This window comes from Triticum aestivum, chromosome 5A, assembly GCF_018294505.1.
Source record: "Triticum aestivum cultivar Chinese Spring chromosome 5A, IWGSC CS RefSeq v2.1, whole genome shotgun sequence".
NCBI classification, from domain to species: Eukaryota; Viridiplantae; Streptophyta; class Magnoliopsida; order Poales; family Poaceae; genus Triticum; species Triticum aestivum.
Window position 1 is genome coordinate 328,399,048 of NC_057806.1, and position 26,135 is coordinate 328,425,182.

Genomic DNA, 26,135 nt, shown 5'->3' on the forward strand with positions numbered 1-26,135 from the left:
GCAGCACTCGCTGCCAAATCCAAATAGGTGTCCTCCGCACTCCACATCCGGTCCAACGGAGCAAACTTCGGATCGCAAAACTTCCTCTACAGCATAAAGGGCTTTCCAGCCGCAATCTGTCCGGCCTAACGCGGCTCCTCCTTCGCAGCTCTCATCACAGAGCGAGCGTCCTTGGCATCAGCAACGGCCTTCTCTAAGTCCGTCTGTCTCGCCCGGTCTTCTTTCTCAAGAAACTTGCAACGGTCAGCAGCACTTTTTAACTTCACGGCCATCACGGCCATCTCCTTCTTGCTTCGGCAGTGAGCAGCCTGTTCGGCTCTCAGCTCTTCAAGGGCCTTCTCGGCAGCCGCATCACTTTTCTTGGCTTGTTCCTTAGCTCGGGCAAGTTCCGCCTGAAGACTCTCCACGGCGGCCGCACCATCTGCGTCAAGCACACACATTGTAAGATACTGGCATAAAGCTCCTCTTACTAGATGCCGCCCGAGGAATTGCATACCTTGAGCCTCATCAAGCCGCTCGTTGACGAGCGCGATGTCGGCATCTGCCACGTCAAGTTGCCGCTTTAGTTCGGCAAAATCATCAGTTCGGCTCGATTTTGGACACTTCGCCACCTGTATACAAAGGCGACATTTTAGACCTGGGATTATGATCCTCTGTGCGCCGTCAATTTTGACAACGCACAGAATCTCAGGGGCTACTATCTACACAGGGCGCATCTTGTTTATGCGCAACTGACAAAGAAGTACATTATCAAATGTACCTCAAAACCCGTCAGCAAACTTCTGACGGCCTCATGCAATCCGCTTTCCGTGGACGAAATCCTTCCAATCACCATACCCATCAATGCACGGTGCTCCTCTGAGATAGAAGCTCGCCCCAGCAGAATCATCAGCTCCTTCGACCGCGCATCAGACGGTGCCGGACTCGTCCTATGACCTCCATCGAAGGCCGGACATGGAGAACCTTGGAGGGACATATGTCTACCTTCCACCCCTGCCGGATTCGGAGAAACCCTCCGCGACGACACCTCAGGGTCGCCCGCCTCGCCGGGCGGTACGGCAGGGGGAGGCGTTCCACTCTCCATCATCTCCGAAAGAAGATCCCCCGAAGACGAGCTCTGCTGAGAAGGGCTGAGGTCCGAGCTACAAAGTAAAATTTCGGTTAATCTTCTCAGATAAAAAGCAAGGATTTCTCTCATCCCTCTAAAGGAAAATCTTTCTCTACTTACGGCTCGCTGGAGGGCTGATCCCTTTGAGGGCGTAGTTCGGCCGAGGATCTCCCCGGCGTCAGACCCTCTGACGAGGACTTTTCCCCCCGCTTTGAGGCCATGGTCTCCGAGTCGTCAGAGGCGGCCCTCTTCTTCCCCTTAGGAGAGGAATTGTCGGTTCTTCCTTTCGGAGCAGCCTCCTTCGAGGAGGCCATAGTTTCCTTGTCCTCCCCCTCACTTCCCTCCAAAGGCACGATCTTCAACATCCTGACTAGCACGGGATCCGACCTAGTCTCAGGAAAGGGAGCCGGACACCTGATCAGCTTTGCCTTCGCTATCCACTCCTGTTTAAAAGGACAACTCTTTTAGGGGCAAATTTATGACAATTTTACGAATAGCGAGTCCGGGCACAAGGTTACTTACTTGAGTATCCGGGCGATTGCAGCTTAAACCTGCGTCCTCGGTCAAATCCGGACACATTGCTTGTGATCCGAAGAACATTTTATACATCTCCATGGGCGTTGCGCCCATAAAATGCTGGAGATCTCGTGGTCCCTCCGGATTAAACTCCCACAGACGAAGGCAGCGACGTTTGCCGGGCAGTGTTCGGCGAATCAGCATGACCTCGTCACCTTGACCAGGTTGAGGTCTCTTTCTAAGAGATCCCTAATGCGGCCCTGCAACAAGGGCACGTATTTGGATAACCCCCAATCTAATCCTTTGTTGACCCATGACGCTAGCCGTGGTGGGGGACCCGAGCGAAAGGCAGGAGGCGCCACCCACTTGGTGCTCCTGGGAGCGGTGATATAGAACCACTCTCGTTGCCACAAGCCGAGCTCCTCTTGAAAGGAGCCCACGGGCCATGGAGCATCAACATTCTTACTTATGACAGCGCCTCCGCACTCTGTGTGCCGTCCCTCGATCATCTTCGGCTCCACTCCAAAAGTCTTGAGCCATAATCCGAAGTGAGGAGTAACATGGAGGAACGCTTCGCACACAACGATGAATGAGGAAATGTGGAGGATGGACTCCGGAGCTAAGTCATGAAATTCCTACCCATAATAGAACATCAGCCCCCTCACGAAGGGATCCATCGGGAAGCCTAACCCCCGAAGGAAGTGAGACATGAACACTACGCTCTCACCGGGCTGGGGACTGGGAATAGCCTGCCTTTGAGCAGGCAACCTATGCAAAATTTCAGCGGTCAAGAACTTAGCCTCTCTCAACTTTAGCACGTCCTCCTCCATGACGGAGGAGGGCATCCATCGGCCTTGAAGGTTGGAACCGGACATTGTCGAAGGTCCGAAGCGCCTGGAATCTGGAGCCTAGGGTGTTGGAACCCGAGGCGACGGGCGAACTTGTTTTGAGATTGGAGAAAAGGAGTAAGGCCTTGGTCTCTTTATAAGAGGTTGAATACCAGGAGTCCTCCCCGTAACCGTTTGGGACTCGCCTTTAATCGACAAGACATGCTAATGGGCACGATTGGGTTACCCACATCCGTATTGATGAGAATCCCATAAATAAAGGGGACACGATCTCTGCTTTGACAAGACGTGCCAAGGAAACTGCCTCGCAAAACACGCTGAGGTGGAAAAGTGAAAACGATTCGAATAAAGGCTTGGCCGTAGTGTGATGTCACGCCGCGGAATACGTCAGCGGATTAGATTTGTGTTAATATTATTCTCTCTGTGGCAATACGTGGGAACTTATTTTGCAGAGCCGGACACTACTCTTGGTGTTTACAAACTTTTATGAAGAATTTGGAGGAGGAACCCACCTTGCAATGCCGAAGACAATCTACGTGCCGGACTCGTCGTCATTGAAGCCTGGTTCAGGGGCTACTGAGGGAGTCCTGGATTAGGGGTGTTCGGGTAGCCGGACTATACCTTCAGCCGGACTCCAGGACTATGAAGATACAAGATTGAAGACTTCATCCCGTGTCCGGATGGGACTTTCCTTGGCGTGGAAGGAAAGCTTGGCGATGCGGATATTGAAGATCTCCTACCATTGTAACCGACTTCGTGTAACCCTAACCCTCTCCGATGTCTATATAAACCGGAGGGTTTTAGTCCGTAGGACAACTTCATCATACAACAATCATACCATAGGCTAGCTTCTAGGGTTTAGCCTCCTTGATCTCGTGGTAGATCTACTCTTGTATTATCCATATCATCAATATTAATCAAGCAGGACGTAGGGTTTTACCTCCATCAAGAGGGCCCGAACCTGGGTAAAACATCGTGTTCCTTGCCTCCTATTACCATCCGGCCTAGACGCACAGTTCGGGACCCCCTGCCCGAGATCCGCCGGTTTTGACACCGACAGGGGGGCTTGCCTAGTTGCTCTGGCAAGAGAGAGGGGTCGTCAACACCGTAGTCGATCGGGGCACCAGCAGTGGCGTCAGTCTCGTAGTCTACCGGAGAGAAGAGGGGGAAGAAACAATGAATACAATGCAAACAGATGCATAACGATGCTTGACAAGAGAAGTAGTGGTGCTAGGGATGCCCTAACGCGGTATGAGGTGATACTGGTGAAGGGGGGAAACATCCGGGAAAATATCCCCGGTGTTTCGCGTTTTCGGGCGGATGAATCGGAGGGGGAAAGTTGCATGCTCGCTATGCTAGGGATGCGTGGCGGACGAACGGGCTGCGTATTTGGATTCGTCTCGTCGTTCTGAGCAACTTTCATGTACAAAGTTTTTTCATCCAAGCTACGGTTTATTTTATATTAATTTTAAAAGATTTAAATTAATTTTAACATTTATTTAATTAATTTAATCCAACATTATCCAGAATAATGTTTGCTGACGTCATCATGACGTCAACAGTCAACAAGGTTGACTAGTCAACCTGACCAGTGGGTCCCACTGGTCAGTGGCACATTTTAATTAACCATTGCTAATTAACCTAATCAGGATTAATTAGGGGGTGGGCCCCACTGTCATTGACTAGTTAATTAACTAAGGGTAGTTAGTTTAATTAGTTATTAGATTAATCTAATTATGATTAATTAGTTTAATTAATCCAAATTAATTAAGTTAATTGATTCTTTATTTATTTATTTACCTATTTATTTAATTATTATTCATTTATTATTTTTTTAATTTATGTTTTTAAACGTTCTCAGGGGGCCCCACTGTCAGTGGCACGGAGGGGCGCTTAGCGGGCGCGCGGGTTACGGGCATCGCCCGTGCGGGCACTGGGCATCCGCCCAGGTCGACAAGGGGAAACGGCGCGGCCGCGCGGAGCGCCGGCGGCCACATCGGCAAGTGGCCGCAGCGGCGCAGGCGAGCGGCGGGGCGTCGGAGCGGGGCACCAGCGAGGGGCGAGGCCGCGGGGAAGCAGCAGGGGCGTCGGAGCGCGCGCGCGACAGGATGGAGACGTGGGGCGGCGGGCGCGCGCCTGTAGTGGAGCGGCGCCGAGGGTGCTCGGTCAGGAGCAGCAGAGGGTGCGGCCGGGGACGCGGCAGCTGCGGTCGCCGGTGGCAGCGGCACAGGAGGAGAAGCAGGGGCGGCCGCGGGCGTCACTGGGTGTGGTGTGGACGCGTCCGGATAAGGCGCGGGCGAGCACGGCCGTAGCGCGGGGATGCGGACACGCGCGGGAGGCGCGTGCAGGGCTCAGCCAGGCACGGCCGGAGCGCAGCAGGGGCGGCGGTGGTTCGCGCGCGGGCCAAGGCGCGCGGTGCAGCCACGGTGGCAGTGCAGCAGCGCCGGCGGGTGGCGGCGCAGGCAAGCGCGGGCGCACACGTGAGTGCACGCGAGCAAGCAGGGGAGCAAGCGTGCGCGAGCGGGGGGCTGCGGCGACGAACGCGAGCGCACGCGAGTGAGAGAGAGAGAGAGAGGGAGCGAGGCTCACGGCGTGTCGTAGGGACGGGGGCAGCGGGGGTCGAGGTGGGGAGACAGGGACGGTACGGCGGAGTGGATGCAGGCTGGCGAGGGGGTCCGGGCGTCGATGGACGATCCGGGCGGCGGCGACGGCAGACTCCTCCCTCGATCCCGATTTAGTTGGGGGAGAGAAGGGAAGATATTTTGGAGAGAGGGGGGAGTGTCAGTGAGGTTCGGGGGAGTGGGGAAGGTTATGGCGGCGGGGTGGGCCGACCTGTTAGGCCCCGAGGCCATCTGGGCCGTGGCCCAGCGGGGAGGAGGGTTCTCTTTTCCTCTTTTTTGGTTAGCTTTGTCCTTTCCTTTTTTTCTTTTATTTATTTCTTTTTTCTATTTTAATTCCTTTTATGTATTTAGATTTTCTATAAAAGCATGGATTCTTCATGACAAATAGTTAGGGAATATTTTCAACACATCGAACATTTTAGTTTTAACTTTTGAAAACTTTAATTGTTTTAACTTAATTCAGATTTTGAATTTGAATCCGTTTCGAACTAACGTGAGATTATCAGCCGTAACCGAGGTGACGTGGAATCATTAACGCGGGATTACTGTAGCATGATTATCCGGGCGTTACACCCGGACATGCTATCGAACTCTAGATCTGGCACACACACACGACCAAGACGCCGGAGGATAAAACTATACCTGCAAGCCACAAATCATGAATCCAACACACTATTCGTCTTCCATATGTCATCGATGTAGACCGCTATCTGCATCTACTCCTAGACTACCGCACAGCTCCGCGTCGGTGTTGGAGTAGACGTCCTTGCAACGACGGAGTCCAAGGACACAAGTCCATCGCAAGAATGCCACCGCCATGACATCCCCGCTTGAACATACTAGTTCCCAAATCCATTAGCGACCATAGATCCGATAGCCTCATCGAGAGAGGATCTGGAGCTTCTTTATTTAGCACCGTCATCGTCACCGTCAAAGCCAAGATGCCAAACAACCCAAAACCTAAGCTCTTAGACCCATAAAACCTAAAGCAACATGATCCGCACACACGCGATCCGACGACCCCCCTCACCATCGACGACCGAGAGGTCGCTGGCCTGGGGAGCCACGAAGGACGACGTCGGAAGGCTAGCCTCTACTAGTGGTGAATAGGGTTTCAAGATGCAAAGGAAGAGAGGAAAATGATTTGTTATTAAATGTAGTATTTTTCTTCCTAAGGGCATCTCCAACGCCTATCCTCAAACCACCTGCATTCGCCCGGACTCAGCTTCCCGTACCATGGAAGCCATCCAACACGGTTTTGTATTGGTCCGCGGCGCTGTCCGGACCATGGTTTTCTCACAAACCGGAACCAAACGTCGGGGAAGGGGGTTGCTGGAGTTCGGACACAAGAAACGCCGCTCTCTGACCCCCCCGGGCCCACGCGAAAGGAAGGCGGAGCCCATGCTTTTGTAGCAACCCGCATTGTTTTCACGCCAAAAATCCCTCACTCTCTTCTTCCATCCTCCGTTGCTCTCCACCCCAATTCCTGCCCTTTTCTCCCACCCTCTCATTCCTTCTGCCGCCGACGCATGGAACCGTCGGAGAACCTGTCGGAGATGGAGGAGGCAGAGGCGGAGGCTGTCTACACGGCAGGGATGACACCTTGATCGGGGAGCAGACGGCTAGGATTGTCGGTCCGATAGGGAAATTGCATTGACTGTCGGGCTGATGTTCTTTTGGATTCGGGCATGTAAAAAAACTAAGTCTTTTTTGTTGTGATCAGGCATGCAATCCGGCGTTGGTGTGACCCGGCATGCTGTGTGAATCGGACTAAATTTGAATTTCAAATTAGTAGCCTTACCGATGGACATATATATGATAGTGTTGGATGACGGCCTCCCGCAGTTGTGTTCGCATACTAGTCCCCGTTCGTGAACGTATGCGGGAGAAAATTTGCGGGTCGCTGGAGATGCCCTATGAGGTCAACTTAGTACAACAAAGACCATTCTTTTGTTTTCTCTATTTCATCTCAGCAATTACACTATGTTGGTCGTTTTTTCGGCCTTTCGATGTTGAAACTGTGTGTTCGGTTTATATGACTCTGCTCGGTGATTTTATTTGTAAAGTTGAGCGTACCCCTTTTCTCTGAAAAATTACACTATGTTGGTGCAAAGTTAAGAAAGGATAATTTTGTCAAAAAAAAAAGTTAAGAAAGGAGAAAACTGGCCGTCGGCGGCGTCGGGAGGCGGAGCCACCGCTTCGGGAGACGTCTCCTTCTTCGTGTCTCTTGACTCTCCACAATCCATCCTAGGTTCACCATTAAAATGGAAGTGTTGAGAAAATTTGTGCAAAGTGAGCTGCGCAATCCTCCCACAACCCTCGCGCCTAGCGCTTTTGTGTCGTCCGCCGCCGAGGCAACCCGCCGACTCCTCCTCAGCGCCGTCAGCTCCAGCGACCGCCTCCCACCCCTCACCGTCAAACTGCTCCACGGCCGCCTCCTCCGGCTTGACATCCTCGCCGACCTTTACACGTACCTCCTTCGCGCGCTCTCCTCCTCCGGCCTCCACCTCCATGTCCTCTGCCTATACTCCCTCCTTCCCAACCCCTCCCACCTGGCCTTGCCGGTAGCCCTCAAGTCCGCCTCCCGCCTCCGCAACCCTCTCAGAGTCGGCGAGCAGCTGCACGCGCGCTCCCTCAAGCTCCCTTCCGACTCCACCCCCCGCATTCTCACGTCCCTGCTAAATCTGTACGCTAAATGTGGGCTTTTGCAACACGCACGGAGCGTGCTCGAAGAAATGCCCTGCCCCAGCACAGTCTCTTGGACCGCACTCATCGCCGCGTATATGCACGCGGGGCGTGCCAGGGAAGCTGTTGCCGTTGCGAGGGATGCGTTCGCTAGTGGAATGCGTCCGGACAGCTTCATGGCTGCGCAGGTCCTGACCGCGTGCGCCCGGGTCGCCGATTTGGGCACCGGGGAGGCAGTGTGGAGGACTGCAGAGCGGGAGGGGATAGCGAGCAGTGTGTTTGTGGCAACTGCAGCGGTGGATTTGTATGTCAAGTGCGGTGAGATGGCCAAGGCAAGGGAGGTGTTTGACAGGATGCCGGAGAAGGATGTAGTGGCTTGGGGTGCTATGGTTAGCGGATACGCTTCCAACGGGCATACGCAAGAGGCTCTGCAGCTCTTCTTTGCAATGCAGGCTCAGGGAGTGAGACCAAATTGCAGGACAGTAGCTGGTGCACTCTCAGCGTGCACGCAGTTGGGTGCATTTGATTTGGCACAGCAGGTTGTTGCTGTGGTGGACTGGGATCAGCTTCTTGACAACCCAGTTCTAGGGACTGCGTTGATCGAAATGTACTCCAAGTTTGGGAGCATGGGCGAGGCATGGTTCGTGTTCCAGCAGATGAGAAGGAGGGGCATTACTGTTTGGAACGCAATGGTTTTGGGGCTCAGCATGACTGGACATGATAAGTCTGTGTTTGCCCTTGTCGGTAAAATGGAGAAGTCGGGCATGAAATTGAATGACATAACTTTCATGAGCCTTCTCTACTGCTGTACTCATGCCGGCCTTGTACAAGATGGACGCCGCTACTTCCATAACATGACTCAGTTATACCGCATTGCTCCTAGGATTGAGCACTACGGTTGTATGGTTGACCTTCTCAGTCGCGCTGGGTTGCTCAAGGAGGCTCATCGGCTTATTAATGAAATGCCAATGCAGGCAAATGTTGCCGTCTGGGGTGCACTTCTTGGTGGCTGCAAGATTCACCGAGACGCAGAGCTTGCAGAACATGCCTTGAAACAGCTCATTCTGCTAGAGCCATGGAACTCTGGGAACTATTTCATGCTCTCCAACATATACTCTAATGGCGGCAGATGGAAGGATGATGCAAAGCTTAGATTGCACATGAAGGCGATAGGGGTCAAGGAGGTCCCCGGATATAGCTGGGTTGACTTTGATGGTAAGGTCCACAAGTTCCATGTTGGAGACAACTGGCATCCCCTCATGGATCAAATATACAAAAAGCTAGATGAATTAGGCATGGAAATGAAAGCCATAGGTTACAAACCAACTACTGATGAGGAGAAGGAGCATCCTCTAGTTCATCACAGCGTGAAACTCGCCGTTGCATTTTGCCTTCTCACCACCAGTCCAGGGGAGGCCATTAGGGTCATCAAGAACACCAGGGTTTGCACCGACTGTCACACTGATATTAAACTTATATCGAGGATAGCTCATCGGGAGATCATTGTTCGGGATAACAGCAGGTTTCATTGTTTCAGAGATGGCTGTTGCTCTTGTAATGACTACTGGTAGAAGTAGAAATGTGATGTCTGGTTAAAAAAGAATAGCAACATACTTTTTAACTTGTAAATTAGAGTTAGCTAGATTTTTAGTTACACAAATTTTTGACATATTGAGGTTTTCTTTTACTCAATTGTTTCGGCTGTAAGTAATCTGAAGGTGCTGGTTTGTTTACAGCTGCAATTTATCACACACAGAAATTAAATTTTCTCAAGGCTGCTGAAATTTCCGTGTCCCCTTTAGTTGTTAAATTTCTTGTTGTACTTTCAGGTCCTGGTGTTGAGGCTCTAACAGCTACTATGATGCATGAACTTGCAGAACTAGTTGTTGCAATATTTTGACATGCGGTGCTCAGAACAGTTCATCTGTACATTATCAGGATGAACTGCAGATATATACTCCCTCCGTTTCTAAATATAGTCTTTTTAGAGGTTCCAATATGAACTACATACGGAGCAAAATGAGGGAATCTACACTCTAAATTATGTACGGTTGACCTTCTCAATCGCGCTGGGTTGCTCAAGGAAGCCCATCAGCTTATTCATGAAATGCCAATGCAGGCGAATGTTGCCGTCTGTGGTGCACTTCTGGGTGGCTGCAAGATTCAACTATATGCGGAGCTTGCAAAACATGCCTTGAAACAGCTCTCCTGCTAGAGCCCTGGAACTCTTGGGAACTATGCCATGCTCTCCAACATATACTCTAACAGCGGCAGATGGAAGGATGCTCTTCTTGGTGGCTGAAAGATTGCACATGAAGGCAGTACTGCATGAAGGTGATAGGGGTCAAGGAGGTCACCGGATATAGCTGGGTTGACGTTGATGGTAAGGTCCAGTGGTCCACAAGTTCCATGTTGGAGATAACTGGCATCCCCTCATGGATCAAATATACAAAAAGCTAGATGAATTAGGCATGGAAATGAAAGCCATAGGTTACAAACCATCTACTGATGTGGTGATGTTTGACGTTGAAAATGAGGAGGAGGAGCACACCCTAGTTCATCACAGCGAGAAACTTGCCGTTGCATTTTGCCTTCTCACCACCAGACCAGGGGAGGCCATTAGGGTCATCAAGAACACCAGGGTTTGCACCGTCTGTCACACTGATATTAAACTTATATCGAGGATAACTCACAGGGAGATCATTGTTCGGGATAACAGCAGATTTCATTGTTTCAGAGATGGTTGTTGTTCTTGTAATGATTACTGGTAGAAGTAGAAATATGATGTCCGGTTACAAAAAATTAGCAGCATGCTTTTTAACTTGTAAACTAGAGTTAGATAGATTTTTAGTTACACAAAATTTTGACATATTGAGGTTTTCTTTTACTCAATTGTTTCGGCTGTAAGTAATCTGAAGGTGCTAGTTTGTTTACAGCTACAGTTTATCACAGAAGTTAAAATTTCTCAATGCTGCTGAAATTTCCGTGCCCCCTTTGGTTGTTAAATTTCTCGTTGTACTTTCAGATCCTGGTGTTCAGGCTCTAACAACTACTCCCTTCATCCCAGAATAAGTGTTTTAACTTTGTACTGTAGAATTAGTTGTGACAATATTTTTTTTTTGAAGCAAGGCAAAAGATTTGCCATTTTCATTGATTAAGATAGAAGTTTTAACAGGAACCCGCCAGGCGGGGGAAAGAAGTCTACTCTCGCGGCATTACATCACAGAGGTGCCTAGCGCCTGCAAGCGCCCAAATACGAGCCTCCTCCTTTATCCTAGCAGTGATCATGGTCACCGTGGTAGCGACATTCCTAAAAACTCTTGCATTGCGCTCATTCCAGAGTTCCCAGGAAACAAGCATGAGCATGGAGGCCAGAGCCTTCCTCGGGGGGCCCCTATCTAGGATAGTCTTGAACCACCATTCCTTTACAAAAATTTCGTGACGCCAGCCTGCAACTACAGCACTGTTTATGCCGATCCATGAAGCCACATTAGCCCAAACACGTTGGGAAAATCTGCATTGGAATAGGAGGTGTGATGCAGATTCAGCAACTTGCTTGCATAAAGGGCAAAGCCCACAATTGGGCCAGCCCCGACGCTGCAGCCTGTCCGCAGTCCAAACACGATTTTGGATGACGAGCCAAGCAAAAAACTTGCACTTGGAGGAGCTCAGGCTTTCCAAACGGACATGTTCATGTTGCTCCTGAGATGGCCCTCAAACTGCGCCATGTAGGCCGAAGAAGCGGAATACTCGCCACTTGTAGTGAGCTTCCATATGATAGTATCACGGACATCCGCAACCAGGTTGATCCCAGACACCCTTTCCCAAAGAAGGGCGAACTCCTGGATGTGCCCCAAGGATAGGCCATGCTGGGTGTTTATTTGGCTGACCCAGAAATTGTTCAGGAGTGCCTTTTGGACTGTGCACGTCTTTTTCTTAGAGATGTCGTAGAGAGCGGGTGCAATGTCTTTCGGCCTGATTCCATCCAGCCAAGGGGAGTTCCAGAAGCTCGCAATGCCACCGTCTCCGATGCGAACTATGGTGGCAGCCGCAAAAATGTCTCTGTCCTTGTCAGTACATGGTGTTCCAGTGCCTAGCCAAAGCTTAGGAGGGTCTGCCCATTCATACCAAAGCCACCGAAGACGCAAGGCGGTTGCAAATTTCTCGAGGTTGAGCACTCCTAGCCCACCATAAATTCGTGGCTTACACACAAGTTCCCAATTAACTTTGCATTTTCCTCCCGTGACCTTGTCACAACCTGCCCACAGATATGCGCGTCTCAAACTGTCAATCTTCTTCCTCACCTCCACCGGTAAATCAAGGGGCATCAGCTGGTAGATTGCAATGGCCGTAAGCACCGCCTTGACGAGGACAATACGACCAGGGGTGGCCACGTGTTTGGCCACCCATGGCGGGAGCTTGCCGGCGACCTTGTCCTCTAAATATTGGAAATGTATCCTTTTGAGTCTTCTCACTGAGAGGGGCAGCCCCAAATATCGCACTGGGAAACCGGAGCGAACTGCTGGAAAGTCATGTAGAACATCCTAAAGGTCGATGCCCTCGCAGCGAATAGGCGCAACGAGACTCTTTGCACAATTGGTGACCAAGCCAGTGACCTCCCCAAAAGAGGCCAATGTCGACGCCAAGAATTGAATATCACTTTTAATGGGTGCAACGAAGATGGCAGCAGCATCGGCGTACAAGGACGCACGGATCGGTCTTCCTCTGAGAGGATGCAAGCTTCCTTGGGCCGTGGCTGCGGCAAGTATGTGGTGTAGGGGGTCAATAGCAAGGACAAAGAGGAGCGGCGAGAGCGGGTCCCCTTGCCGAAGGCCTTGTCCATGTCTGATCGGGTCGCCGGGGATGCCGTTAAGTAGCACACGGGAGGAGGCTGTGGAGAGGAGCGTCGAAACCCAATCACGAAAGCGACTTGGGAAGCCCAGGTGTCGAAGCAAATCCATCAAATAGTCCCATCTAACCGAATCGAAGGCCTTTTTGATATCCAGCTTGAAAAGGAGGGTAGGGGACTTCGTGCGGTGAAAACTTCTGGCCAAGTTTCTTACATACATAAAGTTGTCGTGGATGCTTCTCTTTTTGATGAAAGCACTCTGTGCATTGGAGACAAGGTTGGTCATGTGTAGGGCTAAGCGAGAGGCCATCATTTTGGCGATGATTTTGGCAACCGCATGAATGAGGCTAATTGGTCTGAAATCTGAAATGTCCTCGGCGCCGTCTTTTTTCGGGATAAGGGCGATGTTCGCTGAGTTGAGCCAGGTGAAGCTGGAGGCGCGCAGGTTGGAGAAGCCATTGACAACAGCCATCAGATCCTGTTTGATGATGTCCCAACATTCCTTGAAAAAAATACCGGTGAAGCCATCCGGTCCGGGAGCCTTGTCACTTGGTAGGGAGAAAATAGCGGCTTTAGTTTCCTCTTCAGTGAATGGTAGGTCCAGATCCGTAAGGTCACATGACTGGGTTCGAATGGTATCCCAGTTGAAATCCTTTGACCGTGCCTGCCCCTTGCGAATGACCGTGGAGAAGTGCTCATGGACAATGGCTTTCTTGTCGTCATGGTTGGTAACCCACCCTTGGTTGTGCCGGAGGCGATGGATAAAGTTTTTCCGTCTCCGCCGATTGATTCGTAGATGGAAAAAACGTGTATTGGCATCCCCCTCTTTAAGCAAGGTTATCCTTGAGGATTGCTTTTTTCTAGCTCTCTCTAGGACAGCCAGAGCGACAACCTTCCGCTTGAGCTGTTTCCTTAAATCTTGCTCGTCGTTGCTCAAGGCCCGAACTTCTTGTGCCATGTCCAAGCGCAGGATGACCTCGAGAGCCACGTGGAGTTGGACTTTATGGCGGGAGAAGAGCTTCCTACTCCAGCACCTCAATCTCTGACTAGTTGTTTTCAACTTGTGGAAAAGAATATGGCAAGGGTCATGGTGGCTCACCCTCTCATTCCATGCATCAGCAACGACTTTCTTGAAGTTTGGCATGTTTGTCCAGAAATTTTCAGACTTAAAGGATTTTGGCCTCGAGGGTCCCTCATCGCTAGCAAGGAGAAGGGGGCAATGGTCGGAGAGCGAGGACGACAGCGCGTGCAGGATGTGGGAGCCAAAATGGATGTCCCAATCTTCATTGCAAAAAAAAGTATCCAGCTTGCTCATAGTGGGATTATGTTGCTCATTGCTCCATGTAAACTTTCTATTTTGCAGGTGGATCTCCTTGAGCTCACAAGAGTTGAGTGCATTACGGAAGCGAACAATACGACTTCGGTCCACATTTGCTCTGTTTTTGTCGCGGGCGCGGTAGATTTGGTTGAAATCTCCAGTGACCAGCCATTTAACTCCATCAGGAGGCCTCTGGCTAATCATTTCCTGAAAAAAGGAGTCCTTCAGATTGCTTCTTGTAGGTCCATACACCGAGGTCAGCTTGAAGGAGGTACTGGATTCGACAATGGTCACCATGGCTGAAAGGAGGAAAGTCCCCAAATTGACCTGCTCAATCCTGATCACATCCTCATTCCAGAGAAGGAGGATTCCTCCCCGGGTGACAATATTTGACATGCGGTGCTCACAACAGTTCATCTGTACATTATCAGGATGAACTGCACATATATATGATTCGATGCTCTGTTTGATTTATGCCCAGGAGCGCCATGCCAAATCGTGGGCATTGTGGGCGCACCAAAATGTTGGCGGCCGAATCGGCCGCCCAGTTTTGCCAATGCGTTGGCGTAGAAACAGAAGAGGGAAAAGTGGGGTGCGCTGGCGAGCCAAAATATTGGAGCTCACCCAAACGAGCTGCGCTTTCTCTGTTAACGCCAAAATATTGGCTGGGCGGACAGGGGCTTCAATCCAAACAGCCCCTAAATCCCTCTCTCTCTCAAAAAGCAGCTAAATCCAAATGCATAGCCAATGCCCTTTAACCATTTTTTACTGCGAGGAATGCATTTTTACTCTGGATGCTTCCCAGGAATGTCCATCTGCAGCAAAAACCTCAATATGATCTCTATAGTACTACATTTTTACTAAGGTAACCGACCTCTATCATTTAAGATCTCGCCACTTGAGATTCAGATCCATAAGGGAACCTAAGGGGGTGTTTGGTTCCAGGGGCTTTTTTGTGTTGGGACTAGAAAAAGTCTCTAGCAAACCAAACAGAGTGGGACTTTTTGGGACTTTTTGCTAAAAGTTTTTAGAAGCATCTCCTTAAGAGTCTTTTTCAAAAAGTCCTAGGGACTGGAAAAAGTCTTAGGACTAGAGAACCAAACATCACCTAAGAGTATCTCCAGCAGTTTCCTTGCAAAACTTCACCTATAGGTGCTTTTAGGGCATCTTTCTATAAAATTTCTGGCTGTGAAAGGCGTGTGGCTATAACAGTTCCCCTATAAACTTTTCTCCAAAGCCTGGCATATGTGTTTCACACATACTCTTCTAAAAAAAAGAGCAGACCCCATTGAAGACGGGAGTGAGGTATAACAAGGCCATTTCCGTCTACCTTCTCACGGAGCTGTATGTGGACGTTACTGCTCATACAACTCCCAGCTAGCAAGTAGTTAGCTTTCCTCTAGAAGTCATGGAAGTGTGGATAAATTGACAGAAGGTTTTTATTTCTTAAAAATCACCCTATCCGTCCTAAATATGGACGGTCTTAAGTTTTTCGGGGTCCTCGAGATCTCATTTTAGGTCGAGTAGAGACGTTAGGGAGTCTCTGGCGTGCATGAAGACGCCAACATAGCTCCTGCTACCGGCGGCGTGGTGACCAACATCGTGTGGCGGCGTGGTGGTGATGCCGCGACGGTGCTGCTGACAGCCCACGGGTAGCGGCGAGGCGGCAGTGGTGTGGGTGATTGATGGTGTGCGGGCGGCAGCCGCAAGGTAGAGGTGGTGCGGCGCGACGACAGGCGGCTGCAAGGCATGGGGGTGGTGCGGCGGTCATCAGCGGCGAGTCAAGTGGCGGGTAGTTGCCCCTGCCAATGTCAATTGTGTTATATGGGGAGATGCATCCTCCCCTCAATATTGGAGAAAACAAGCTGTTTCTTAGGGTTACATTACAAAAATATTGATTTTAGGGGAGCTGTTGGAGTTTGTTTTTTATGCCAACTTCTAGTTGGTTTTTATTGGCGAAAGGGACCTGCCGGAGATGCTTTAATTTGTGTCTCCCTACTTTTAGTCCGAGTGATTTAAGAGTGAAAGACTCTTATTTAGTTAAGTTTTTTGGATTTAGGGGTAGTTTATTCTTTTTGACCCAAATATCACTTGTACTCCTTAAATTTGAGTTTTAAAGGATCTGCTATTGATGCCCGAGAGCAAACATAATCGTGTCCCTGAGAACATTTTGAGTTAATAAATTCCGTACAGCAGACGGACAAAGCCTTTCAACACTGGAGCTTGGCAATTTCATGTCGAGCGCCGCCGCGGCGATACACCGCGTCCTCCTCCAGGGCGTCAGCTCCAGCGATCGCCTTCCACCCCTCACCGTCAAACTGCTCCACGGCCGCCTCCTCCGGCTCGACCTCCTAGGCGACCTCTCCCCGCTCCTCCTCCGCGCGCTCTCCTCCTCCGGCCTCCACGTCCACGCCCTCCGCCTACATTCCCTCCTTCCCCTCCCCTCCCACCTGACCTTGCCATGCGCCCTCAAGTCCGCCTCCCGCCTCCCCAACCCTCTCCCCGTCGGCGAGCAGCTCCACGCCCGCTCCCTCAAGCTCCCCTCCCACTCCAACCCCTACGTCCTCACCTCCCTCCTTAACCTCTACGCGAAATGCGACCTCGTGGACCATGCGCGGAGCGTGTTCGACGAAATGCGCTGCCCCAACACGGTCTCCTGGACCGCGCTCATCACCGCGTACATGAACGCGGGGCGAGTCAGGGAGGCCGTCGCCGTCGCGAGGGACGCGTTCGCGAGCGGGATGCGCCCGGACAGCTTCACGGTCGTGCGGGTCCTGACGGCATGCGCCCGGGTCGCGGATTTGGGCACTGGGGAGGCGGTGTGGAGGGCGGCACAAGCGGAGGGGGTTGCGGGCAGCGTGTTTGTGGCAACTGCGGCGGTAGATATGTACGTCAAGTGCGGCGAGATGGCGAGGGCAAGGGAGGTGTTCGACAAGATGCCGGAGAAGGATGCTATAGCTTGGGGTGCCATGGTCGGGGGATATGCTTCGAATGGGCACCCCCAAGAGACTCTGGAGCTCTTCTTTGCAATGCAGACTCAGGGAGTGAAGCCAGATTGCTACACGGTGGTAGGGGCGCTCTCAGCTTGCACCCGGCTGGGTGCACTTGATATGGGACGGCAGGCAGTCAGGACGATGGACTGGGATGAGTTTCTTGACAACCCAGTTCTAGGGACTGCGCTGATTGATATGTATGCCAAGTGTGGGAGCACAGGCGAGGCATGGGTTGTGTTCCAGCAGATGAGGAAGAGGGACATTGTTGTTTGGAATGCGATGATCTTGGGGTTGGGCCTGACTGGGCATGGTAAGATTGGATTTGCCCTTGTTGGCCAGATGGAGAAGTCAGGCATGAAACTGAATGACAATACTTTCATCAGCATTCTCTGCAACTGTACTCATACCGGCCTTGTAAAAGATGGACGGCGGTACTTCCATAACATGACTCAGTTATACAACATCACACCTAGGATTGAGCACTATGGTTGTATGGTCGACCTGCTCAGTCGCGCTGGGTTGCTCCAGGAAGCCCGTCAGCTTATTGATGATATGCCAATGCAGGCAAATGCTGTCGTGTGGGGAGCACTTCTTGGTGGCTGCAAGATTCACCGAGACGCAGAGCTTGCAGAACATGCCTTGAAGCAGCTCGTCATGCTAGAGCCCCGGAATTCAGGGAATTATGTCATGCTCTCGAACATATACTCTAACAGCAACAGATGGGAGGATGCTGCAAAGCTTAGATCGGACATGAAGGTGAAAAGGGTTGAGAAGGTCCGTGCATATAGCTGGGTTGAGTTTAGTGGTAAGGTCCACGAGTTCCGTGTTGGAGACAAGTCGCATCCCCACATGGATCAGATTTACCAAAAGCTAGATGAATTAGGCATGGAAATGAAAACTATGGGTTACAAACCAACTACAGATGTGGTGATGTTCGACGTTGAAGATGAGGAGAAGGAGCACACTCTAGTTTATCACAGCGAGAAACTTGCCATTGCATTTTGCCTTCTCACTACCCAACCAGGGGAGGTCATTAGGGTCACCAAGAACCTTAGGGTATGCACCGACTGTCACACTGCTATCAAACTAATATCGAGGATAACTCATCGGGAGATCATTGTTCGGGATAACAATCGGTTTCATTGTTTCAAAGATGGTTGTTGCTCTTGTAATGACTACTGGTAGAAATAGAGAAGTGGTGTGTAGTTACAATTTTGAGCAGGTTGGAGTCCCTTTGACTACTAAATTTGAGCCAGCTAGATAGGCAATTTTCACTTGAAAGACAAGAGCTTCAGGACTCTTGTATTCCACCAAATGAGAATAAGAATGAGAGCAAGAAGGGGATATCTTTGTGAAGGGACCGGCACCAGAAAGTAAATCATATGGCCTTTCTATCGCCAAAATCAAATCAAGCCCCGGCCAAAGAATTGCAGCAAAGCAAGTCGTCTTTGGTTTGGAGCTAAATTCATGGATGTATAGGCTTGATAGAGTGCCCTATCTGAACGCGCTGGTATGTTTGTTCTTGTGTGTAGCTTCAAGTTATTGCAGAAATAAAAAAAATGTGCCAATATTTCTGAAAAATTGTGCCTCTCTTTGTGTCAGGTTGATGGTTGAGCGTTTTAGAGCATAACTCATGTCATTGTCAACCCTGTAGACCTTACCAGTTTCGTCTTCTGCATCACTGTTCTTCCACAAATTTTTGCCATACACCATTGAGTTGACTGTAGGTTGTGCTACCTTCAGATTCTGGCGTTTGGGCGACATATTTATGCTGCCTGAACTGGCACAAATTAGGCATTATTGCAATATTTCGACACAGTACTCATCACAGTTCATCTATACATTCTCAGCTCAAACTGCATAGAGATTCCGAATAAGTGAATGGCAAATTTTGCTTCAGACGCTTTCACTAAATTTACATCTCCAGCAGGCTGTTTGACTTCCTCACCATTCAAGAGCTCATCACTTGAGATTCAGGTACACAATGTCACCTGAATTGAGGTGTTCTGGTGTCTTGCATTGTGCGATTTCCGTCTCCATTCCCATGTCTTATCAAGGTTATCAGATGTCTCATTTCTCACGTTGTGCTTCCTTTTCCAATCCCATGGCTTCTCAGGGTTATCAGATGCCCAAAGCCCTCGGCGTGCATCTCGTGCTTTCATCTCCCACTTTACAATCAAAGTGTAAACAAGACATGAGAAACACGCGCTCATCTGTATGAACCTTTGAATTTGGCCATTTTAGTTGTCCTATCTTCCGAATTGTTTTAGCAAATAATTGATCTTAAGATCTACTCGCTCCGTTTCTAAATATAAGCCCTTTTAGAGATTTCAGTATGGGCTACATACGGATGTACATAAACATATTTTAGAGTGTAGATTCACTCATTTGACTCCATATGTAGTCCATATTGGGATGTCTAAAAGGTCTTATATTTAGGAATGGAGGGAGTAATTGGGACGTATATGGTGACCATTACAAATCATCAGCTGCTAGGTGCTATCATCCAAACCTCTTCACTAAAGTCAGATTTAAACTCATATGTTACCAGGCCAAAAAGTGAGACATTATGCAAAAAACTATTGTTTCTTACTATATACTTTTACAGTGTATAAATCTTAATGGTTTACTCCTGACACAAAATGAATTCAGAACTTTAAATTACACCATGATGTTCTATTCAGAAATATGTTAGTGTTTTTTCACAATTATTATATTAATTTACTAATAAAACCCAAGTGCTTTTCATGGGTGCACTTAATTCATGGTTTAATCTAGCTGGTGGATATGCCCCCTTAGGTATTAACCAAATAACCAATAGTTTGTAAGCATGCCAAGTTCATTTTAGATATGAAAGGTGTTTCATATCACAAGTGGCATTATACCAAAAAGACATTTAAATGCACTATCATTTCTTACTTTTGCAAATTCTTTGCGTTTGTCGTAAATCTTGTAATGCCATGCATGACCCTCCTTCAGCATTTGTTCCTGAGAGATGAATATATGATAATGCACAATCACTATTATCATAAAAGTAAACCAGCAGACAAACAAGATGCATTTCAGTTTCACCTGGATGAACACACCATCACAATAGATATCTCCAACACAGCGATCATACTGGTCCTGCCCATATACGTAAACCATGACACTTTTGCCAGCGATAAGGTTCACCAGCGCATTCTGGGACTCCTTCCCATATTGCATTCCCATCTCCGGTGCATCAATGCCCCTGTTTACTAAATCAAGCTCATGCATTTTCGCGACAGTTTATTTGATTTATGTTAAGGTGTAATGTATACCTCAATCTGAAGCGGTATTGCCTTGCAAGGATCTCATATTTTGAAGTATATATTATCCTGCTCATAGATATATTTAGTATATGGTATGCTTATATAACTCACAATAGAACTGGCACAAATTTTAAAGTTTATGATTTAAAATAACATCAACCACGCATAACCAAAATTATACATTGTCCCCATAGTGTGTGATAATAGCTGCCTCATAATTTATGTCAGTCTTGATTTGGAGTTGTGTGGAAATACATAAGCAATTTGCATGATTTTGACAGAAAAAGGATAATTGTCAATTATTGATAATCTGCGTTTCAGGCAAGAAATTTTTCTTTACAACCTGTTCGGTTATTAGTCAAACCTATACACATGATTTTTTTTTCTACCGAGAGCATTGGTACTATCACTTCATTTGGCCTTTTGGGTGAAGTCCCTTTCCCCTTTTTTCTCTGAAAAGAGGTGACATTCAATTTAAATGAAACAAGTACACACCAGAAATTCTGAAAACTAAGCACATTTATGCTGCAATGATCAGTAATATAAAAGAAAGGGACATGAATAGTTTAGTATTTTTTTACCTATAACCAGCTTTGTTCAGTTTACTTTGGAGCACATTTTTCTGTTGGCTGTTCCTATGCTTGGGTGTTTGTAACATTGCATTGACAGCCTCACGCACTTCCTGTGGCACATTTGTTGATTCTGTTGGATCTGCTGTGTCAACATAAGCAGTAAAGCCATCACCATCTCCAATGCACTTTGCATAAATCTGATAAAAGTAGTGGTTGGCAGGAAAATCATCATTTGTCGATTTTGAATGTAAAGCATCATAAAAAAAATGTGATGCTTGTGTTAAATCTTTAGCTCAAAATGGTTGGCCACATGACCCATGTCTGACCGGCAAAGTTTTCAGGACGAACTGCACGCCGTCTGGTAGTGATGCTGGATGGTGCTCTGTGGTGACTACAGGGGGCATTGGAATCGGGAAGCCATAGTAGGCAAGGACACCCTGGGGACAAACATTGTTTCCATGAGTACTGAGTTGAACAAACATACTGTCACTTCTAACTTCTAGTGGTAACAAAACAATGCAACTGGTAACTATTGTTTGTTTTGTTTGCAGAAGATTATAGCAGCACGACAAGGCTAGTCTTCTTTTTTAGGATAAAAAGGCTAAAATCTTGACATAAGCTTTTGAATAAGTGTGCAGACTTGTACTTGATACATCTCTAATAATCAAATGTTCATAGCCTTTTTAAATACCTCTTTGTGGGAGTACTAATTAGAATCTGAAAAAAGAGAGAAACAAGCCTTTGAAAAAAAAGTCGAAACTAGTAGGTCTCTCTATGTTCTGAAAAAATGTTACCTCCAAATTAGCTCCCTGGATCCTGCCCAGAGCTGTAGCAACTAGCATGGCAGCCTCTGCCAATGTTCTCGGAGGGGGTTCTGTTTTTACATAAGCTTCAGAGATATTCCTATACCTGTTCTTGTTCAAAGTACAGGTTAAATTTGACACACTAATTTTGTTTGGTGAAATCGAAACAAAGATTCTGTAGTATGTGCTGTTGTACTTGACACCAATGTAAAGAGGGTCATACCGTGAGAATCCTTATATTTTGCAAAGGATCATTATTTATATTAATCAGAGTTACAATTATTTTTCTATAATCATTAGCATGTCTGATATTGAACTCTGAGAAATGAAGCCAACTTTGGAAGAATTTTTTGCATAAGAAATGTACCAATTTCAATTTGTATTAAAACAAACAAGTGTTCACAAGCTGCTTTTCTCACATGCTCATACCATTTAGCTTGTGCTTTCTTGGATGATGTAACATGCTCTCCGAGCCTTTCAGGAACCTAACAGTATCATTGAAAAAAACACTTGCATCATGGGAAAGCTAGAGACTGGGTTAATGTTGCCACAAATCATAATGTGATTTTTGTTCCTGGTTAACCATGCGGAACTAGAGTCCAGATAGTTGAAAATGACTCAAACCATGTCCATCAGCACCACCAACCTACTGAGGTACGCTCATATAATTAAAATTATCTTTGCTCTTATAAAGATTTGAGTTGGTAGTGGTTCATTCACTTTTGGAGCAAGTTACCCCTCAAAAAATGAATAACAACAATTATCATGCATTGTATGTAGCAGACAGATGTACATTTTGGCTAGTTGATTGGATTTATGTGTATTTTGTGACACAAAAGCCTAAAAACTCATGCAATAAAAAAAACTTTGATATCAATACAAGAGCATTTAACTTTCATAGCGAGGCATAGGTATTGAGCTAGTACTACTAGCATTATTAATCCGTATGTCCACTACATAATTACATCTAGGTAGGATTTTACTAATATGATATTTTATGGGCCAGACTCTAATTAATTCAAAAATAACCCACAAAAACAAATACTCCCTCTGTAACTAAATATAAGAGCGTTTAGATCACTAAATTAGATTTAGTTATCTAAACACTCTTATATTTCTTTACGGAGGGAGAAGATTCTAATCAATTAATCTAGCATGACTTTTTGACACAGACATTACAACGTGTTGCAATTTGTGACCGACATTACACTAGTAGAAAAAGGGCCTTTAGTCCCGGTTCTGGAACCGGGACTAAAGGGTCGGTACTAAAGCCTCCCCCTTTAGTCCCGGTTCTAACTGGAATCGGGACTAAAGGCCCTCCACGTGGCCGCTGCCTGGAGGTCCACCTTTAGTCCCGGTTGGTAACACCAACCGGTACTAAAGGAAATTTTATGATTTTTTTTTGAATTTTTTTGAATTTTTTTTTGAATTTCAAATTTCTGAATTATTTTAACCTCTAATCTCTAATCACCCCTCATCACTCCAAATCATCTAACTTCCTAAACGGTCACCCATCCTCTCACTACTCCAGCCTGAGCACGCTTAACTTTCGGGTTCTATTCTCCCTCGTTTCCAATTGTTGTTTTCCTGACAATAGTAAGATGTCAATCCTATTAACCCTCAGGAATTTAGCTTGAGCATGAAGTCACACATTTCACTGTTTGAGTTTGAAACTATTGTTCTAAAAATCAATAATTATTTAGTAACACTAATATTTCTTGAATAAGTAGTTTGACCATAGTTTGACCACAATTTGACCATAGTTGACCAAAATTCAAAAAAACTTAAATAATTATTTAGTAACACCAATATTCTTGAATAATTATTTAGTAACACTAATACTTCTTGAATAAGTAGTTTGACCATAGTTTGACCAGATTTAACAAAAATTCAAAAAAAAACTGAAATTTGAGCATAACTTTTTTTCCTTTTAGAATTTGAGGATTCTAAAAATTTGCAAACAGGCCATAGGCGGTCTCCATCGGATGCGGATTTTCGTTCCGAACATTTTGATATATTATAAGTTTTTTCCGACATCGTATGCAAAAGTTATAGCTGTTTTACATTTTCCCTACACTTTTTGCAAAACATGTCCAAATTTAAGTTTTAAAATTTTCCTAACTAGTAGATGTAGTAACATAACTACATCTCGAAGGATTTTAAATTTTGAAGTTTCTATCATTTTCTTCTGCTTTTTACAAAACTGAAAAGGCGATGCACCCCGGGGGGGGGGGGGGGGTAGGATTTGAAAATTGCACCATTAGTACCGGTTCATGGCACGAACCAGTACTAAAGGTCTCAACCCCATTAGTACCGGTTCGTGGCACGAACCGGTACTAAAGGTCTAACTTTGGCACGAACCGGTACTAATGGGGTTGAGACCTTTAGTACCGGTTCGTGCCACGAACCGGGACTAAAGGTCCCATTTGAACCGGGAGTAATGCATGTATGGTGCCCTCGCCGCTTGAATCGGGACTAATGCTCATATTAGTCCCGGTTCATAATGCAATCGGGATTAATGCTCTTTTCTGGCTGGACCAAAGCCCCTTTTTCTACTAGTGTTACAGTATGGTGCTACAGCAAACCCTGCAATTAGCGAAGTAACTTTTTTTTCTTACGGTCAAGTAACTAAAATTTTAGTTACACACATTTTCTTTGTGACGAACATATCTCATCTTGAACTTTGCTTCGGTACATCCTCTTAGAAAAAGTTACGGTTTCGATGCAGATTAAAGGTGGAGATTAGAAGGTAGCCCTTCAACAAAAGAGGATAATAGTCTTTTGCATGCAAAATCAATCTACTCAATACATTTGATCTGCATGCTAATATGCCGATAACCTTTTTAAGCAACTTTAACATTCGTGCAAAATTTTAGAAGGGGGAGGGGGTACCCAACAGCAAAACTCATCTCGAAATATACATCTAGAATAATGTAGCTTGGGGATAGGGAGTTGCATGTTACCATTTTGGTGAGCACGAAGTTGAGGAGGTCTTGCTCAAAACGGAGGAGGCAGCTCGTCGTCGAAGCTGGAGAGTCGACCGCGACGACGCCATGGGAAATCGGGGGAGGCGGTCGCGGCTTCTGCTTTTGGGGGCGGAGGAGCATGCATGTCGAAGTTGAGGAGGCGACGGCGACGCCATGGCCATGGGTCACAGGAGAAGAAGGCTGCTGCGGCCCCCGCTTATGGGGTCTGGAGGCTGGAACCGGAGCAGGCTGGGACGGGAGGATGCTGCTGCTGCTCGCCGAAGTTGAGGAGGGAACGCCGTGAGGCACAGGAGGAGCATGCAGCTGCCGTTGGGGCCTGGGGGTTGGAGCCGCCGGAGGTGGCTGGGGCCGGAGAGTCAGGCTTCCCCTGCTCGTCGAAGCGGCGGCTGAGCAGGCAGGAGGAGGAGATGGAGGAGCATGCAGCTGCAGTCGGGGCCTGGATGGCGGAGCCGGAGGAGACTGGGGCCAGCGGAGGCTGCTCCCCTGAGTTGGGGAAGACCCCGCAGCTGGCTGGTAGTGCGGCCTGGACCTGGAGACGGCGGCCGGGGCCGGGTAGTAGTAGGCATGCTGATCATCGTCGCCACCAAGATAGACATATCCATCATCGTCGTCTTCTCCCTTGCAGCAGCACCACAGGGCATTCCCCATGGATGGTTCGAGCTAGCTGCTCGAGCTATTGCCGTGGCTCTTGCTAAGCAGCTGGCTCGCCTGCTTTCGCTTGTCCTCTTCTTTGATTCCCGAGGAGCTCGAAGCTCGGGTACTGTGAGTCTGTGAGTGTGACAGAGTGAGTGACAGGGGCTAGGAGTGGGTGAAGAGGACGGTGGAGGATGGAAAGAAAGGTGCTGGGCCATACTACTAGAAAAGACTACTGACTGACTTAAAGCCTCAGTACAAAATCCTTGGGCCCATTATCCTAGTCTCCTAGATCAAATGACGTTCTTTTCAAAAGAAAAATATATTAGATGGCCTTCCTTTGACAGCATCTACCATCGGATATCACAAATCCGGGCCACTGTACGTCTGCAAGCACGTGCGTGCACGGACAATGACCGATCACCCTTCATGTCGCGGACACTGCAACCATAGTCCTCGTGTCTTAATCCTTATATTCATATTACTACGTGCAACCGTGAAATTCATCTACATGCATAGGTAACATGGCTAAAAAAAGAAAACTAACTACTCTACTCGTCATTGGAAATGTCGATGACGTTCTAGCCGGAGCCGCTGCCCTCGTGGTCATTGGCAGCGGGGCGAAACTCCAGCGCGTCCTTCTCATCCTGGAAGAGCTGCGCACGCTCCATTTCTGCCTCGTGGAGGAAGCGGCGGTTCGCCGCCACCTCCGCTTGAAACTGGACGGACTTGAGGATAGTCTGCTGCTCCACTGGCGACCTCAAACTTCACCAACACGTCCTCGATGCAAAATTCGGGCTGCTCCGGCGTCGGATCCGCCTCGGCTTGCTCCTCCTCTTTCGTCCCACGACTCCATGACGGCACTTAAAGTCGCCAGTATCCTCGGTAAGGCAGCGAACATGGCCGGAA

The 26,135-nt window shown here is 48.0% G+C and overlaps 3 protein-coding genes across 4 annotated transcripts; 2 read left to right on the plus strand and 1 right to left on the minus strand.

The window, feature by feature from the left end:
- The first annotated feature begins 7,259 nt into the window (after positions 1-7,259).
- LOC123106875 (putative pentatricopeptide repeat-containing protein At3g08820) lies at positions 7,260-9,511 on the plus strand. The gene has a single exon (XM_044528909.1). The coding sequence runs from the start codon at positions 7,358-7,360 to the stop codon at positions 9,347-9,349; it is 1,992 nt and encodes a 663-aa protein (XP_044384844.1). The 5' UTR covers positions 7,260-7,357; the 3' UTR covers positions 9,350-9,511.
- A 6,621-nt stretch (positions 9,512-16,132) lies between these two features.
- On the plus strand, positions 16,133-18,634 carry LOC123103193 (putative pentatricopeptide repeat-containing protein At3g08820). Its single transcript, XM_044524698.1, has 2 exons — positions 16,133-18,448; positions 18,541-18,634. The coding sequence occupies exon 1, from the start codon at positions 16,180-16,182 to the stop codon at positions 18,121-18,123; it is 1,944 nt and encodes a 647-aa protein (XP_044380633.1). The 5' UTR covers positions 16,133-16,179; the 3' UTR covers positions 18,124-18,448; positions 18,541-18,634.
- A 67-nt stretch (positions 18,635-18,701) lies between these two features.
- LOC123103194 (probable staphylococcal-like nuclease CAN2) lies at positions 18,702-25,711 on the minus strand. Of its 2 annotated transcripts, XM_044524700.1 has the most exons (9): positions 24,570-25,700; positions 22,036-22,091; positions 21,598-21,712; positions 21,130-21,240; positions 20,813-21,000; positions 20,241-20,297; positions 20,011-20,170; positions 19,858-19,926; positions 18,702-19,106 (listed from the first exon to the last, which is right to left on the minus strand). In XM_044524700.1, the coding sequence occupies exons 1-9, from the start codon at positions 25,239-25,241 to the stop codon at positions 18,912-18,914; spliced, it is 1,623 nt and encodes a 540-aa protein (XP_044380635.1). In that variant the 5' UTR covers positions 25,242-25,700; the 3' UTR covers positions 18,702-18,911. The 2 variants fall into 2 exon arrangements, with proteins under 2 accessions (XP_044380635.1, XP_044380634.1); XM_044524699.1 differs by having other exon boundaries at positions 19,858-20,170; positions 24,570-25,711.
- Positions 25,712-26,135: the final 424 nt, after the last annotated feature.

Coding starts and splice junctions, on each gene's coding strand:
- LOC123106875 (XM_044528909.1), top strand. CDS start 7,358: ATGGAAGTGTTGAGAAAATTTGTGCAAAGTGAGCTGCGCAATCCTCCC.
- LOC123103193 (XM_044524698.1), top strand. CDS start 16,180: ATGTCGAGCGCCGCCGCGGCGATACACCGCGTCCTCCTCCAGGGCGTC.
- LOC123103194 (XM_044524699.1), bottom strand. CDS start 25,241: ATGGGGAATGCCCTGTGGTGCTGCTGCAAGGGAGAAGACGACGATGAT. Junction 21,241..21,597: donor TCCAGGGAGCTAATTTGGAG/GTAACATTTTTT, acceptor GTTTGTCCCCAG/GGTGTCCTTGCCTACTATGG. Junction 19,107..19,857: donor AACGCAAAGAATTTGCAAAA/GTAAGAAATGAT, acceptor TTGATTGTAAAG/TGGGAGATGAAAGCACGAGA.